Raw genomic sequence first — 17,842 nt, forward strand, 5'->3', positions numbered from 1 at the left:
TCTTTGATGCACAAAAGTGTTTAATTTTAAGGAGCTCCCATTTATTTATTTCCTTCTTCAGTGTTCTTGCTTTAGGTTTAAGGTCCATAAAACCTCCTCCAGTTGTAAGATCCATAAGATATCTCCCAACATTGTCCTCTAACTGTTTTATGGTCTTAGACCTAATGTTTAGATCTTTGATCCATTTTGAGTTAACTTTTGTATAGGGTGTGAGAGATGGGTCTTCTTTCATTCTTTTGCATATGGATATCCAGTTCTCTAGGCACCATTTATTGAAGAGACTGTTCTGTCCCAGGTGAGTTGGCTTGACTGCCTTATCAAAGATCAAATGTCCATAGATGAGAGGGTCTATATCTGAGCACTCTATTCGATTCCATTGGTTGATATATCTATCTTTATGCCAATACCATGCTGTTTTGACCACTGTGGCTTCATAATATGCCTTAAAGTCCGGCATCGCTAGACCTCCAGCTTCGTTTTTTTCCCTCAAGATGTTTTTAGCAATTTGGGGCACCCTGCCCTTCCAGATGAATTTGCTTATTGGTTTTTCTAATTCTGAAAAATAAGTTGTTGGGATTTTGATTGGTATTGCATTGAATCTGTAAATCAATTTAGGTAGGATTGACATCTTAACTATATTTAGTCTTCCAATCCGTGAACACGGTATGCCCTTCCATCTATTTAGGTCTTCTGTGATTTCTTTTAACAGTTTTTTGTAGTTTTCTTTATATAGGTTTTTTGTCTCTTTAGTTAAATTTATTCCTAGGTATTTTATTCTTTTAGTTGCAATTGTAAATGGGATTCGTTTCTTGGTTTCCCCCTCAGCTTGTTCATTACTAGTGTATAGAAATGCTACAGATTTTTGAATGTTGATCTTGTAACCTGCTACTTTGCTGTACTCCTTTATTAGCTCTAGTAGTTTCGTTGTGGATTTTTCCGGGTTTTCGACGTATAGTATCATATCGTCTGCAAACAGTGATAGTTTTACTTCTTCCTTTCCAATTTTGATGCCTTGTATTTCTTTTTCTTGTCTAATTGCTCTGGCTAGAACCTCCAACACAATGTTGGATAATAGTGGTGATAGTGGGCATCCTTGTCTTGTTCCTGATCTTAGGGGGAAAGTTTTCAATTTTTCCCCATTGAGGATGATATTAGCTGTGGGTTTTTCATATATTCCCTCTATCATTTTAAGGAAGTTCCCTTGTATTCCTATCTTTTGAAGTGTTTTCAACAGGAAAGGATGTTGAATCTTGTCAAATGCCTTCTCTGCATCAATTGAGATGATCATGTGATTTTTCTGCTTTGATTTGTTGATATGGTGTATTACATTAATTGATTTTCTTATGTTGAACCATCCTTGCATACCTTGGATGAATCCTACTTGGTCATGATGTATAATTCTTTTAATGTGTTGTTGGATACGATTTGCTAGAATTTTATTGAGGATTTTTGCATCTATATTCATTAGAGAGATTGGTCTGTAGTTTTCTTTTTTTGTAATATCTTTGCCTGGTTTTGGTATGAGGGTGATGTTGGCTTCATAGAATGAATTAGGTAGTTTTCCCTCCGCTTCGATTTTTTTGAAGAGTTTGAGGAGAATTGGTACTAATTCTTTCTGGAACGTTTGGTAGAATTCACATGTGAAGCCATCTGGTCCTGGACTTTTCTTTTTAGGAAGCTTTTGAATGACTAATTCAATCTCTTTACTTGTGATTGGTTTGTTGAGGTCATCTATGTCTTCTTGAGTCAAAGTTGGTTGTTCATGTCTTTCCAGGAACCCGTCCATTTCATCTAAATTGTTGTATTTATTAGCATAAAGTTGTTCATAGTATCCTGTTATTACCTCCTTTATTTCTGTGAGGTCAGTAGTTATGTCTCCTCTTCCATTTCTGATCTTATTTATTTGCATCCTCTCTCTTCTTCTTTTTGTCAATCTTGATAAGGGCCCATCAATCTTATTGATTTTCTCATAGAACCAACTTCTGGTCTTATTGATTTTCTCTATTGTTTTCATGTTTTCAATTTCATTTATTTCTGCTCTGATCTTTGTTATTTCTTTCCTTTTGCTTGCTTTGGGATTAGTTTGCTGTTCTTTCTCCAGTTCTTCCAAGTGGACAGTTAATTCCTGCATTTTTGCCTTTTCTTCTTTTCTGATATAGGCATTTAGGGCAATAAATTTCCCTCTTAACACTGCCTTTGCTGCGTCCCATAAGTTTTGATATGTTGTGTTTTCATTTTCATTTACCTCGAGGTATTTACTAATTTCTCTTGCAATTTCTTCTTTGACCCACTCGTTGTTTAAGAGTGTGTTGTTGAGCCTCCACGTATTTGTGAATTTTCTGGCATTCTGCCTATTATTGATTTCCAACTTCATTCCTTTATGATCCGAGAAAGTGTTGTGTATGATTTCAATCTTTTTAAATTTGTTAAGACTTGCCTTGTGACCCAGCATATGGTCTATCTTTGAGAATGATCCATGAGCACTTGAGAAAAAGGTGTATCCTGCTGTTGTGGGATGTAATGTCCTATAAAAGTCTGTTAAGTCTAGCTCCTTTATAGTAATATTCAGATTCTCTATTTCTTTATTGATCCTCTGTCTAGATGTTCTGTCCATTGATGAGAGTGGGGAATTGAAGTCTCCAACTATTATGGTATTTGTGTCTATTTCCTTTTTCAGTGTTTGCGGTGTATTCCTCACGTATTTTGGGGCATTCTGGTTCGGTGCGTAAATATTTATGATTGTTATGTCTTCTTGTTTAATTGTTCCTTTTATTAGTAGATAGTGTCCTTCTTTGTCTCTTTTAACTGTTTTACATTTGAAGTCTAACTTGTTGGATATTAGTATAGCCACTCCTGGTATTTTCTGGTTGTTATTTGCATGAAATATCTTTTCCCAACCTTTCACTTTCAACCTATGTTTATCTTTGGGTCTAAGATGTGTTTCCTGTAGACAGCATATAGAAGGATCCTGTTTTTTAATCCATTCTGCCATTCTATGACTTTTGATTGGGGAATTCAGTCCATTAACATTTAGTGTTATTATTGTTTGGATAATATTTTCCTCTACCATTTTGCCTTTTGTATTATATATATCATATCTGACTTTCCTTCTTTCTACACCCTTCTCCATACCTCTCTCTTCTGTCTTTTCGTATCTGCCTCTAGTGCTCCCTTTAGTATTTCTTGCGGAGCTGGTCTCTTGGTCACAAATTCTCTCAGTGACTTTTTGTCTGAGAATGTTTTAATTTCTCCCTCATTTTTGAAGGACAATTTTGCTGGATATAGGAGTCTTGGTTTGCAGTTTTTCTCTTTTAGTAATTTAAATATATCATCCCACTGTCTTCTAGCCTCCATGGTTTCTGCTGCAAAATTTACACATAGTCTTATTGGGTTTCCCTTGTATGTGATGGATTGTTTTTCTCTTGCTGCTTTCAAGATCCTCTCTTTCTCTTTGACCTCTGACATTCTAACTAGTAAGTGTCTTGGAGAACGCCTATTTGGGTCTAATCTCTTTGGGGTGCGCTGCACTTCTTGGATCTGTAATTTTAGGTCTTTCATAAGAGTTGGGAAATTTTCAGTGAAAATTTCTTCCATTATTTTTTCTCCTCCTTTTCCCTTCTCTTCTCCTTCTGGGACACCCACAACACGTATATTTGTGCGGTTCATATTGTCCTTGAGTTCCCTGATACCCTGTTCAAATTTTTCCATTCTTTTCCGGATAGTTTCTGTTTCTTTTTGGAATTCAGATGTTCCATCCTCCAAATCACTAATTCTATCTTCTGTCTCTTTGAATCTATCATTGTAGGTATCCATTGTTTTTTCTATCTTTTCTACTTTGTCCTTCACTTCCATAAGTTCTGTGATTTGTTTTTTCAGTTTTTCTATTTCTTCTTTATGTTCAGCCCATGTCTTCTTCATGTCCTCCCTCAATTTATCGATTTCGTTTTTGAAGAGGTTTTCCATTTCTCTTCGTATATTCAGCATTAGTTGTCTCAGCTCCTGTATCTCATTTGAACTATTGGTTTGTTCCTTTGACTGGGCCATATTTTCAATTTTCTGAGCATGATCCGTTATCTTCTGCTGGCGTCTGGGCATTTAGTCAGATTTCCCTGGGTGTTCGATCCCACAGGTTGAAAGATTTTTCTGTGCAATCTCTGGGTTCTGTTTTTCTTATCCTGCCCAGTAGGTGGCGCTCGTGGCACACGTTTGTCTGCGGGTCCCACCTGTAAAAGGTGCTGTGGGACCTTTAACTTTGGAAAACTCTCGCTGTCCTTGAGGTTCGCTAGCCGAAGCGGCTTAGAAGAGTTCTAGCCGGCCCGGGGACCGAACGCAGGGAGGGTTGCTGGCCGCCGCAGCCCAGGAAAGCGCCCGTCCGAATTTCCTAGTCGGCCCGGGCGACAAGCGTGGCGGGAGGGCGCCAGCGGCAGCGGCCCGCCCGGGAGAGTGCACGTTCCCGGGGAGTCACGGGTTTGGAAGGGGCCTCCCCCGCCCGTCACTGTTCTCCGCAGCCTGGGGATTTCCGATCCAATTCTCTCAGTTGGTCCGGGGGGCCGCGCGTGGTGTGGCCACCAGCCGCGGTTTCAGGGGACCGCCTCTCCAATTCTCCCAGCCGGCCCGGGAAGGGGGAAGGGAGCGCCACCCGCGCGCCTCGGCGATCTCACCCGAGCGGCTTCTCTCAGCCAGCCAGCTGTTTCAGGATGGGGTACGCTGTCTCTGTTGTGGCTTTGGGCGCTGTTCTGTATCGTTTCTACTCCCCTAGTAGCTGTCCTGGAGAAGAAACTAAGATCCGCGCGTCTTACTAAGCCGCCATCTTCTCCGGAAGTCTGTAATTTTATTTTGTTGTAGTACTTTGTCTGGCATTAGGGTGATGTTGGCTTCATAGAATGAGTTAAGTAGCTTTCCCTCCTCTTCAATTTTTTTGATGAATTTGAGCAGGATTGATGCTAATTCTTGCTTGAATGATTGGTTGAATTCACATGTGATGCCATCAGGTTCTGGACTTTTTTTTGGGGAGGGGAGGTGCTTCTTGATGACTGATCCAGTTTCTTTATTTCTGATTGATTTGCGGAAGTTGTCTGTATCTTGTCAAGTCAATGTTGGTTTTTGTCCATGCCTTTCTTGGAAATTTTCCATTTCAACTACGTTGTCTAGTTTGTTAGCATATAGTTGCTCATAGTATCCTCTTACTACCTTCTTTATTTCTGTGAGGTCAGTGGTTTTGTCCCCTCTTCTATTTCTGATTTTATTTATTTGTATCTTCTCTCTCATTTTTTTTTGTCAGCCTAGCTAAGGGCCCATCAATTTTACTGATTTTTCTCAAAGAACCACCTTCTGGTTTTGTTGATTTTTCTCTTTTGCTTTCTTATTCTCAGTTTTATTTATTTCTGCTCTAATTTTTGTTATTTCTTTCCTTTTCTTTGCTTTAGGTTTAGTTTGCTATTTTCTCTCCAGTTTTTCCAGGTGAACAGTTAATTTCTCATTTTTACTCTTTCTTCTTTTTTAATATAGGCATTTAAGGCAATAAATTTTCCTCTCTGCACTGCCTTTGCTGCATCCCATAAATTTTTATCTGTTGTGTTTTTATTTTCATTTACCTCAAGATATTTACCACTTTCTCTTACAGTTTCCTCCCTGACCCTCTGGTTGTGTAAGAGTGTATGTTTAGCATCCATATATTTATGGATTTTCTGGCTCTCTGCCTGTTATTGATTTCTAACTTCATCCCATTATGAGCCAAGGAAATGTTTGATATAGTTTTGGTCTTTTTCGATTATTGAAACTTGCTTTGTGACCCAGCATATGGTTTATCCTTGAGAATGATCCATGAACCTTTGAGAAAAATATGTATCTTTCCGTTGTGGGGTGTAATGTTCTGTAAATGTCTATAAAGTCTAGTTCATTTATTGTGTTATTCAAGATCTCTGTTTCCTTCTTGATGCACTGTCAGGATGGTCTACCCATTTGTGAGAGTAGGGAATTGAAGTCTCCAACTATAATAGTACAGGTGTCTACTTTTCCCTTCAGTGTGGTCAGTGTTTGCCTCACATATTTTTGGAGCACTTTGACTCTGTGCGTAAATATTTATGATTGATATGTCTTCTTGTTGAATTACTCCTTTTATTAATACATAGTGTCCTTCTTTTTCTTTTTTAATTTTTTACATTTGAAGTCTAATTTGTCAGATATTGGCATAGCTACCCCTGCTCTTTTATGTTTGTTATTTGCATGGAATACCTTTTTCTACCCCTCACTTTCAATCTATTTTGTCCTTGGGTTTAAATTGAGTCCCTGTAGACAGCATGTAGATGGGTCCTGTTTTTTAATCCATTCTGCTAGTGTCTATCTTTTGATTGGGGAGTTTAATCCATTAACATTTAATGTTATTACTGTAAGACAGTACTTTCTTCTACCATTTTGTCTTTTGGATTTTATATGTCATATTTAATTTTTGTTCTCTTTTTACCTGCACTGGTAGTTTTCATTTCTACACTATTCTCCAGACCTCTCTCTCCTGACTTTTACTATCTTCCTCTAGTGTTCTCTTTAGTATTTTTTATAGAGCCTGTCTCTTAGTCACAAATTCTCTCAGTGAGTTTGTCTGAAAATATTTTAATCTCCCTCACATTTTTAAAAGACAGTTTTTCTGCGTATAGAATTCTTGCTTGGCAGTTTTTCTCTTTCCGAGTCTTAAATATATCATACCACTGTCTTCTTGCCTCCATGGTTTCTGCAGAGACATCCAGACATAGTCTTATCGAGCTCCCTTATATGTGATGGACTGCTTTCTCTTGCTGCTTTGAAAATTCTCTCTTTGTCTTTGACATTTGACACTCTGATTAGTAACTTTCTTGGAGTAGGTCTGTTTGGATCTATTCTGTTTGCGGTATGCTGTACTTCTTGAATCTGCAATTTCATGTTTTTCATAAGGGATGAGAAATTTTCAGCGATTATTACCTCCTTTAATCTATTACCTCCATTAGTCTTTCTCCTTCTTTTCCCTTCTTGGACACCCATAACATTTATATTTGTGTGCTTCATGTTGCCATTCAGTTCCGTGAGACCCTGCTCATATTTTTCCATTCCTTTCCGTATATTATCTTTTGTCTGTTGGCTTTCAGATATCCTGTCCTCTAGTTCACAGTCCTTTTTATTGCCTCTTCAAATCTATTGTTGTAGGTTTCCATTGGTCGTTTTTCTTTCATCTCTTCTGTTGTGCCTTTCATACCCATATGGTCTATGATTTGTTTTCTCAAACTTTTGATTTCTTTGTTTTCCCAGTGTCTTTATATCTTCCCTTAACTCATTAATTTGATTTTTTATGAGATTTTGCATGTCTGTTTGAACATCCTGAATTAGTTACTTCAACTCCTGTATCTCATTTGAACTGTTGTTTTTTTTTCCTTAATTGGGTCATATCTTCAATTTTCCTAGTATGACTTGTTATTTTTTGCTGGTGTGTAGGCCTTTGATTTCCTCAATTAATTTATTCTGGGGGTTATTTTCCTTCTTTTACCTAGGGTTTTCTTATTGGATGGCTTTGTTCTTTATCTATTCTTTGGCATTCTGTCAGCCTTATTCTGGACCTCTAGCATAGGTTCTGTTTAACTGATAAGAATTTTTCAATTCTTGTTTTTCTGTTTCTTGCCCTGCCTCTATGGATCCTTTTTAAGGAGGTCTGCTCAGTTATGACTGACCTCAATCAGATTTTCCAGTTTAGACAGGTCCATGTCTCAGGAAGAGAGAATAGCCAGTGTCAAGTTTTCTTGAGGATGAAACTCAGCAGGTTGTCAGCCTTCTGTATGAAGCTTCTGGACTCTGTGCTTTTCCTATCCTGCCCAGCATGTGGCAGTTGTCTGCCTGCAGCTTCCCACCAGCATAAAGTGATGTTGTTCCTTTAGTTTCAGCAGCCTCTATCTGTCAGTGATGTAATTGAGACAGAGGCTGAGTTAATAGGCTGGCTTTAGTTGCTTCTATTTTCCAGCCCCTGGGGCCTGAATTCCTTGGTGGAGGGCTAACACTTCAGCTGGGCCCCACCCTCCTTTTTGAGGGCGGAAGATACAGCCTTTAGCGAATTGTCCTCATCCTCCTGACTATTTTCTTTGTTTCTTGGAAATACCTTAATTCCACCCTAGCTTGTGGCAGTGCTGGAGTCTGAGCTTGCTCTCAGTTTTATCTAATGGGCTGTTAAAAGTTTAAAAACAAAAAAGAAAAAGTGTTTTCAGAGCCAGGCCTCTGCTCCTGGGGGTTGTCAGTTAAGAGCTTGAGTTGTTAAGTGTCTCCATGTGTCTTCAGGCTCTATGTGACCCCTTCTCTTGGGGTCCAGCCCTTTTCCAGTAGTTTGTGCTGTGCAACTCAAAAAGTCTCTGGTTCATGTCCCTACCCCACCCTGACCCCAGTCAGCCCAACTCCCTCTCTGCAAGTGTGAAAACTCCTGATTCCTTTCTCCAGGTTTATCTGTGTTGGGGGCCTGTTTTCAGTACTCAGAATTTGTTAATTCTACAATTGGAACTTTTTTATGCTAACTCCTTGCCACTTATAAAGTCTCTTTCCTTTCTCCTGAGGGAACCAGCCTTCTGTGCCCATGGGGGAGGGGCACCAGCCTGCATGACTTGGGAGACTTACAGTTCTGTGTGGGAGCTCAGCTGTTCACCTGTTCCAGACCAGTGTACTATGTGTGTCTGGTCACTGTTGTCTGCCCAGCAGGTGTTCTGTAAAGTTTCTGGCAATTTACTAGCTGCTCTAGAGGATGAACTAAATTCCATACCTCTTATCCCGCCGTCTTGTCCCACCACAAATTCAGTGTAATCTTATTTGTCTGAAACTATGGTTAGAGAAAAACTGTCTTCTTTGCAAAATAGACTCGTATATTTTCTCTGGTTTATTGTGTTGATCCCATTCATTTCTGGTATGCTTAGTTATGTGTGAGTTCCCTTTAGTATAACTTGCGTAATTGAAATCTCATTCAGATCACATCCAGCAAACATGAATAAAATTGTAACACCGTTAAAGGAACCATTGGTCTAATGTTCTCTTAACTTTTATGAAAATCTTTGGAACCCTGTTGAAATAACTGGCACCAAAGTAGACAAATATTCCGTTAAATTCCCAGATAATCTTTCCTTATAAAGAATTTGGAACTGAAGTTATTTTCAAAGACTGATAGACTCCATTATCAAATTTAAATTAAATATATGAGAAGATTCAAGAATTGGGGTGATATTTAATCTCCACTGAAGGGAACTCTCCACATTTCTACACTACAGTGATAATGTTTTTGTTGTAACATTTCTTTCTTTTTTTCCTCTAATTTTATCCTTTTTCATATACTTTAGAAAATAATCATCATTTGATGATTTTGATGTACTTCTCTCTGACTTTACAAATTTGGTGCCTAGTTGAATGCAAGGCCTTCCTTATTCTAGTTAACAAAAAGACTCAGATCTAAAATTAGTTGGAGCTTTTCCTACTCCGGCTACGCAAGAGTAGTAGGCAAATGTCTTTATGCTGGTGAAATTAAAGAACAGATGAGGCTAGTCCTTAAGGGATAAGTTGTCTGCTTTTCCCCCAGTTATGTATAGTATATTCTATATGTGATTGCAGAGTGAAGATGGAGTAATTTCTTGTTATACCATATGCTGATAAGTAAGTATGAAAAATGAAAGGGAGAAATACATTAATTGCATTCTTTCAATAAGGTGCGTTATCCTGAGTAATTATTTCACTGCAATTTTAGTTATAGTACTTGTTTTGTCATGAAATGAAGGTGGTTTTAGGAGTCTTTTATCAGAAAGACAATTGTACCAAGTTAGTACCAAATTAGATTTTTGTCATTATAAAGGTGAGCAAACCCATGAGCAGCTTTTAAATTGATGTGTTCTAGTCTACAAATGAACAAATTCTGTTTGAGGGTTAAAGAAGCTATTATTTTGTCCTTTATGCTGACAGCTTCATTACAGATTGGCCTACTGTTAGCATTAAAAAAAATGTTTGGCTCCTTATGATCTTTGTGCATGCAGCTATATTATTAATACAGTGGTGTAGCAGTATTCATTAAGAAATTACTTTAAATGAGTTTGAAATATGTAAATTTGGAAAGATACAGATGTTAAATGCAGTCGTTTCTTTTTGGATACAGCTGTATGGCTAATAATTTCCAAGTGGCTAAAGCTCCTGTTAGCAGGAGTGCTGGTGTGTTAAGAATGGCTCTATAAATAACTTTAAGAACTGAAGTTGAAGGTGCTTCTTTTAAAGACTATTGTTAACTAAACATTATTGCCAAACAGATGGAAAGCATTCACCAGCCTGATGTTTTTAGGTCTAATTATATTATCACTAGCCCTGTATGGCTCAGTTGAAGAGTTGTATCCAGAGGCCAATTTATAATCATTTAGCCAACACCTGTTTGGGAGAAATTGACAGTCAAAGGGCACATTTAAAAAAAATCACATATGTTCTTGTGTTTATTGCCTCAATGTGAATATTGTCTAGTTGCAAACAAACTTGGTAGGAGAAGAAAGTAAATGTAAACAAAGCAGCGCTTCCCCAGCCATGTTTATCCATCTTAATTTGGCGTTTTTATCTGATCTGCTTCATGCTTCATGGCTAAGTGAGACCAACAAAGAGATATTTCTCCTGATTTATGCAGGTATATTCTGTTTAGTCAATTAAGAGGCTTTGGGTAGAAAAATAAGTTCTTTTCTTTGATTATATATCTTTCATATCTTTTCACCTAGTGAAATGTTTTCATTTTTATATAGATATGTCTTATTTTGACAATTTGATATAAAAAACAAATGAGTCTTATGGAACACTAGGTGTCTTCAAAGACCCAACAGATGTTCATTGCACCCTCCTTTGCAGAGAGAAGGCCATGATGCTTCCTTTTGCACTCATGATGTGATAATTTAACTTTCACATCATGATAATTTAACGTTCCAGTTCTGTAACTTTCACATCATGATAGTTTAACGTTCCAGTTCTGTAAATGTGTTTCCAAGCCTTGGAAATTCAAGGTTTGTTGTGAAGATAGTTCAGAGGGCAATTATGGGAAGAATAAGTCTACCCTATTGGGAAAAAAACCCACGAAACTCCAGACCTTTGTTTGAACCACTGATTCTTTCATTTTAATGTTCTTCCTTATTCTGACACCTATTGAAAGATTTATATATATTGCTTCTGTTTTCTTATAACCTATTATTAATCCAGGGCAGTCTGGCATCCATCCTCACTATTTCACTTCATATTTGCAGTATTAAAATTGCTGATGACTTCCTGACTGCCTTAGCTGGTGATAGTGTCTCATTCCTCACTCTTCGTGGCTTCACTTTGTTGTTTGTCACACATAATTACTCTCAGCTTAAGTAGTCTCTTTCTCTGATATTGGCACCAATATATCTTCCTGGTTTTCTTTGTATATTTCTGACTAAACTTTTGGTTTAGGTTGTCATCTTATCTACCCACAGTATTCTAACTATGAATAATTCTCAAAATTCAGACTTAAATAGTATACTTTAACAGTTAAGGGGAAGGATCCTGGAGCTAGATTGTCAATACATAAGTTTCACCCCTCCCACTCTGAGCCTTGTGAGCGTGGGCAAGTTAATTGTTTTGTTTGTTTACTTATCTGTAAAATTGGGTTAATAAAAGTATACCTACCTCACTGGATTGTTGTGAATATTACATGATTTCGTTTTATCAATCTTAGAATAGTGTCTGGTATAATGTAAGCGTTCCTGTGGGGACCGTGCTCATGTTTTCGGCTGTTATCTTTGGAGATATGCTCAAATGTAAATCTTTAGTCCTGATTTATTTCCTAAGATCCACTCTTATATTGCTATCTGCTTTCCAAACATTTACACTTGAATTCAATTGCAGTATATTTATTGAACATTTACTGTGTGAGAGCACTGTGTTCTATATTAGAGAAAATACAATTTCTGCCATATACTTAGTTTTCCATTGCTGCTGTAACAAATTATTGCAAATGTAGCATCTTAAAACAATACAAATTTATTGTCCCATAATTCTGTGGGTCAGAGGTCTGACCTTGGTTTAAAATCAAGCTACTGGCAGGTCTGAATTTCTGCTGGAGGCTCTGAGGAAGAATCTGCTTCCAAGATTGCTATTATTCAGGTTGTTGACTGAATTTTGTTCTTTGTGTTTATAGGATTGAGGGCTCTTTTTTTTTTTGCTGGCTGTTAGCCAAAGGCTAGTCTTTGCTGCGAGAAGCTACCAGCATTCCTTCAGATGCTTTCTATGAGCTTCAAGAGTCCTCTGTGGCTCTTGTGTGTGGATCCATATCTTAGAGCAAGTAGTGATATGTTCCTCTCATGCTTTGAATCTCTTTGATTTTCTCTTCTGCTGTATTACTTCTGCACTTTCCATTTCTGGCAGGAGACAGTTCTCTGCTTTTAATGGTTCCCGTGGTATTATCCTGGATTATTTAATCACACAGAAAATCCAGGATAATCCCTGTTTTAAAGTCTGTACCTTAATTATATCTGCAAAGTCTCTTTTACCAGTAACAACATACTCATAGATTCTAAGGATTAGGGTGTGGGCGTTTTCTGCCTACCACATGCACGTCAAGAAATTGAGGTCTGGTTGGGAGTTAGGCAAATGAACAAATAAAACCATTTGAAGGGTTAGATTGGCTCTAAGAGAAGTTGATACTTTATATAGTGGGAGAACAAAGGAGGGAAGTAATCAGTTTTACTAAGAGATAGAGTGACATTTGAGCTGAATCTGGAAAGATAAGTACAGGTTTGATAAATGACTGAGTGAACATTCTAGGGAAAAGAAGCAATAATAGTAATGGCAAAAATAATAATTGGTTCTATTAAATATTTTTGTAAGTTGATGTCACTGAAATCCTCACAAATTGTAGATAGTATTTTTCCCATTTTACAGATAAGAACACTGAGGTTTAGAGAAGTTAAAGAATTTATCTAAGGAATCGTATTCAGACAGTCTAACTCTGGAGTCCATGTTTGTATTCATTATGTCTTAGGAGTACTTATTTGTTTGAGCTAATAGTGTAGAATGAAAATGGTAAAATTGCCTCATTGGGTTGTTGAAAGAGTTGACATTGTTTACATGGACAAACCATAACACATAGTAAACACTTAATATATGGTGAGTGAAAGTGTAGGAAGGGCATAAGAGAAATGCTTAGGAGGTAGAACTAACTGGAATTGGTCACTGATTGATTATGGAGGTAATATAGGAGAATCCAGAGTGATTTAAGGAGGACTTTGGAAACTTACATGGATGGTGACATTTTCAGTACCCTAGGTAAAATAAAAGAGACTTACTATTTTGTTGTTATTTGGGGGAGGGCTTTGGGAAGAAGATATGAGTTCAGGAGGTACCTGTGGGAATATTCTATTGAAATTAAATGGAAATCCAAATAATATCAGTCAAGCACTCAGGAGAGTCAAAGATGAAGTTGCTGCTATTATCACAAATTCATCATGTAGAATTTACCGTCTTCTCCTCAAACTGATTCCCCATCTTAACTTCCCTGTTTCCTTCAGGGATATCATTATTCTTTTATTTTCCCAATCTTAACATCTTTTCCATCCTTGACTCCTACCTCTTCTTAGCCAGTGGTGGGCTGGTAAATGTTTAACAATCAGCTCCTAGGGCAGGGGTGAGGGGAAACCCTGATTTACAGTGTTTGCTGATTTCTGTGTGGTTAGTACTCCCACAGTGGCTAATTTTAAGCCATGACTCTTTTTTTAAAAATTAAAATTGTTTAACTTTTATTATTAGAGTCGCTACAGGTTTACAGAAAAATCATGCAGAAAGCATGAGTTCCAACATACTGTCCCTCTGCCCCCAATTTTTCCTCATTGTTAACATTTTACATTAGGGTTTGTTCTTTGTGATGTATAGTTTTATTCCAGTAACATATATGCAAGCTAACAATCTAAAGTTAATCATTTTAGGCTATGACTGCATTTATGTTACAACAGCAGAGTTGAATAGCCTAAAATATTTACTATTTGACCTTTTACAGAAAAAGTTTGCCAACCTCTACTTTAGTGTTTCCAAAATAATAAAAAATTAATTTGGTAAGATAATTCCCCACTTCTATTCATTCCTTCTTTCCATTAAGATAGGGGAGTGTGGGTAATTTATGTGTGAGATCACGAAGGGTCTTGAGCTCATTTCATAAAATTAGGGCTTTTTCTATGAATGAGATGTGGGAAGTGACATGATCCAGTTTATGTTGTAAAAGAAAACTCGGACCACTGTTTTGAGAATAGACCGTAGGACAGCAAAGATGAGCGTAGAAAGTGCAGTTGGGAGGCTGTTGTTAAAATCTAGGTAAGAGACAGGGTTTTGTTTGGAATGATGAGGTGAGTTCAGAATCTGGATACATTTTGAAGATAGAGCTGACCAGATTTGCTAATGGAAAGAGAGGAGTAAAAGATGAGGGTTTTACATAAGGGTTTTAGAAAGAAAATGGAGACTTCATTAAGTTCTACAATTTTTTTTAACCATTTCTTTTAAGTTGTATATGTTCCAATGAGGAAAAATAAGTTTTGTTTAAAATAATTTTTTTAAGAAATAGATTTAAAATACAGCTAGGAAATATAGTTACAGTATTTAAAAAAAATGAACCATAAGAAAATCTATTTTGAATAAAACTAATTTATTTCTGTCATTTGATGTCTTAAAAAAGTCTATTCAGAAATTAACAGTTTTGGGTAGTCAATTCCTATGACCCCTGCCCCCACTAAAACACCTCAAAGTTTCAAAAATTAAGAGCAAATGTTTCATTGTATTGTGAGTAAATTATTACTCATATCTTTTACATAGGTTTTACTTGTAATGGACACAAGGACAGAACAGACATTCATTTTAAAAGTAAGTAGAATTTGTATGTTTAATGAACTTATAACCTTATTTTCACATTATGCTTTAGACAGTGTCTAAAACACATATGCTTTGACATTTTTACCCTCCATATTTTTCAAGTTCTTTTATGTTTGTGGTAATCTCTACTTATTTTTTTTTTCTGTCCTCCCATTATGGTTGATAAATACTCAATGGCATACATTTAAAAAGAATTTTATGTTATAAAAACATTAATTTGAATAAGTTGAAGAATCAGTTAATGCTGTTTAAATGTGTAGTTTAAATATATCTCAATACATTTTGTATAATTTGTGAGGTCACACACAATTACACCTTTTATTATGAGTATAGTTCTTAACAGCTGAAATTTTGTCTTGAAGTCTTTATTACAGGTATTTGGGAAAAGTGTTATTTACATCTCTGGCCCTCTTTTTGATCTGAGTTCAATTTTGATCCTATTTATAACTGAATTTATAACTAAACGAACAGTTGAGAAAAAACCCTCAATTTTGTAATATTGAAATGTATTTAAAGTGGATGGTGACAGTACATATCTAAAAATATCCTATTTTAGCATTGCCACGGCATCCAGAGGTGAATTGATTAATTTTATATTTCTTTTTCTAATACTTCTTTGGCTTATCAACATGGTAGAAACTGGGTCACATTGAAACATACTGAAACACATTTGTTTTTGTGAATATACTTTGTTGCTGGCATTTCCCCAGTGTTTTTACAACAGCATATGACACCAGAAAATACACATACCTTGACCCTTTGAAGAAAACTTAATCTTTGTCCCTTTTTGAAATAGAATTTTAAAATAGCCTATTTAGTCTAGGAATACTTTTTGTATCTCAGGAATTTGAATTGATCTTACAATTGCCTAATGCTTTAAAGATATACATAAGTAAAATAAAACTTTAGAAAAGGTCATAGAGAAATAACTGCATGTCATCCTGATGACTTAGTTTGAGAGCATCCCTAATAAAAACACTGACCCACGTAATTGATTTTAATGGCAGCTTTGTGGCATCTTCCGTTCTCTGGATTCATGCCAGATGCCATCAGCAGAGCCTCCAGGGACGGAGGGGCATAGAGCAGCAGATGAGTGGTTTCTCTGAAGCCCAGAATAACTTGGATAGATTAGTTTGGTTGATAAACACAGGGCACAGCAGGCTCCAAAGGCAACTGAGGGTACAGCTGACCTTTTTGTTCTCTGTCAGGGTCTAAGGAAAAGCAGTGAATACAGCAGGAGCAGAAAGACCATCATCCCCCGCTGTGTGCCCAACATGGTGCGTCTGCACAAGTACATCATCTCTGAGGAGTCCGTATTTCTTGTGCTGCAGCACGCGGAAGGTTGGTTTGTAGTTTCAATTGTTTATGGAGTGAATAATGTCACCTTCTTGGCTTTTCGATTTCTATAATGTCCGTCTTCTGTCATTTTATGAGCAAAGTGTATAAAACACACGTAGGAAACTATTTTCTTATTCCTCTGCTTTACCTTCCTCCTTTGAGTTGTGAGGGAAAATGCAAACCCAGATGAGCAGCAGGTTTTACTTCAATGTAGAAACATTTTTAGATACACTCAACTACTTACTTTCTATTGGAATTGATCTAATATAATGAGAACTTACTGTGAATGAGTGCTAAGAGAGCTGGCTTTTATTTTAGGATTTTTATTTTGTTCTCTTGGGCTCTGCTAAAAAAAAATACATTAATGTTAGATGACTAATATGAAAAGCATCCCCTGAAGAATTAATTAATTATCTCCTTTTTTAGAAGTTAAGGGTATTTGCTTAACATTTGACGTTACCCAGTTATTCTGATCTGTGTTTTTGCTAATACGGCCAGTGGCATCACACATATGGGTACAAAGCAGAAGCACAGTGCTCTGCTTCAAACTGTTTATGAAATTTCAGCTCTTAGCAGAGGGAACAGGTGGCAAAGAATAAAATCATGTTTTGATTTATTTTTGCCCTATAACACCTGAATTTAAATAGACTTTTATTTAGAATGAGTGAATGCAGCATACAAATATAAATTGAGTTAATAAATATTGGCTTTGGCTTTTAAGAGGTATGCTTAAAATAGTAAAAAAAAAAATTAGTTATTTTTCATGTTTCATGATGATTTTTTTTTATTTTACTGAGAGTAAAGAACTATGGTGCTTTTGCAATAGGCATATAACATTTGAATTTAGTGCATTTTCCCAGAGAAAGGAGTTATTACTTTGTGGAATGAGGTCTCTTATGATAACTAATGCAAGATTTTTGACGGGGGCAATAAACTATTAATATTGTTTATTATGAAGTAAAGCACAAGATAACTACAGATGGAGGGAAGACCTCCATATGCAGTATTTAATAGGAAATTCAGAAGGGGCTCCATGGTCTCTCAGGTATTAAGAGAGTTAATTGTGTGTGTGAATTGGATAACTAATTCACCTTTGTTCAGACATTATAGACAGCTTTTATCTGAGGATACCAGTGCATTACAGACATTATTGAATTAGAGGTCATGTCATCTGATAGCGAAATACAGCCACCTCTGGTGTGGAACAAAATAACTTGCGTAGTAATAATCCATAATAATTTAGAACAAGGTCAGTAGGATGAATGTAATTATAGTCAATATTCTATTACCCAGTGTGGATTATTCATGTTGGAGATTATCTGTGGTAAATTTTCAATCTTAGCTCACCCCTGCCATTTGCGGCATCATCTTCCTCTCCTTCCTTTTCCTTCTCCAAACTCTGTTTCAGTTTTTTCTGCCATCTTCTCACCCTCTCATATACCCCTTAAACTGATATTGCAATTGATTTTACTTTCATACTTTAGAAAATGTATATAATCTGTCTTAAAGCCACACCTAAATGGTTTTCTAATTTTCTTCTGTTTTGGATTTTCTTTGCCAAGTCTCTTTTCCTTTACAGATGACTTCATCTGACTTTGGGGAATTTCTTGATCATTCATTT

General features: G+C 36.6%; 1 protein-coding gene across 5 annotated transcripts in view; it reads left to right on the top strand.

Annotated features, from left to right (window-relative positions):
- Window positions 1-17,842, top strand: part of RPS6KC1 (ribosomal protein S6 kinase C1) — a 306,592-nt gene that overhangs the window by 243,349 nt on the left and 45,401 nt on the right. For all 5 annotated transcript variants that reach the window (XM_077157789.1, XM_077157793.1, XM_077157790.1 and 2 more), the window contains 2 exons: window positions 14,827-14,874; window positions 16,092-16,224. In XM_077157789.1, coding sequence (XP_077013904.1) covers window positions 14,827-14,874; window positions 16,092-16,224 — 181 coding nt within the window. The remainder of the gene's footprint in view (window positions 1-14,826; window positions 14,875-16,091; window positions 16,225-17,842) is intronic.

The sequence above is a fragment of the Tamandua tetradactyla genome, chromosome 4, assembly GCF_023851605.1.
Source record: "Tamandua tetradactyla isolate mTamTet1 chromosome 4, mTamTet1.pri, whole genome shotgun sequence".
Taxonomy (NCBI): Eukaryota; Metazoa; Chordata; class Mammalia; order Pilosa; family Myrmecophagidae; genus Tamandua; species Tamandua tetradactyla.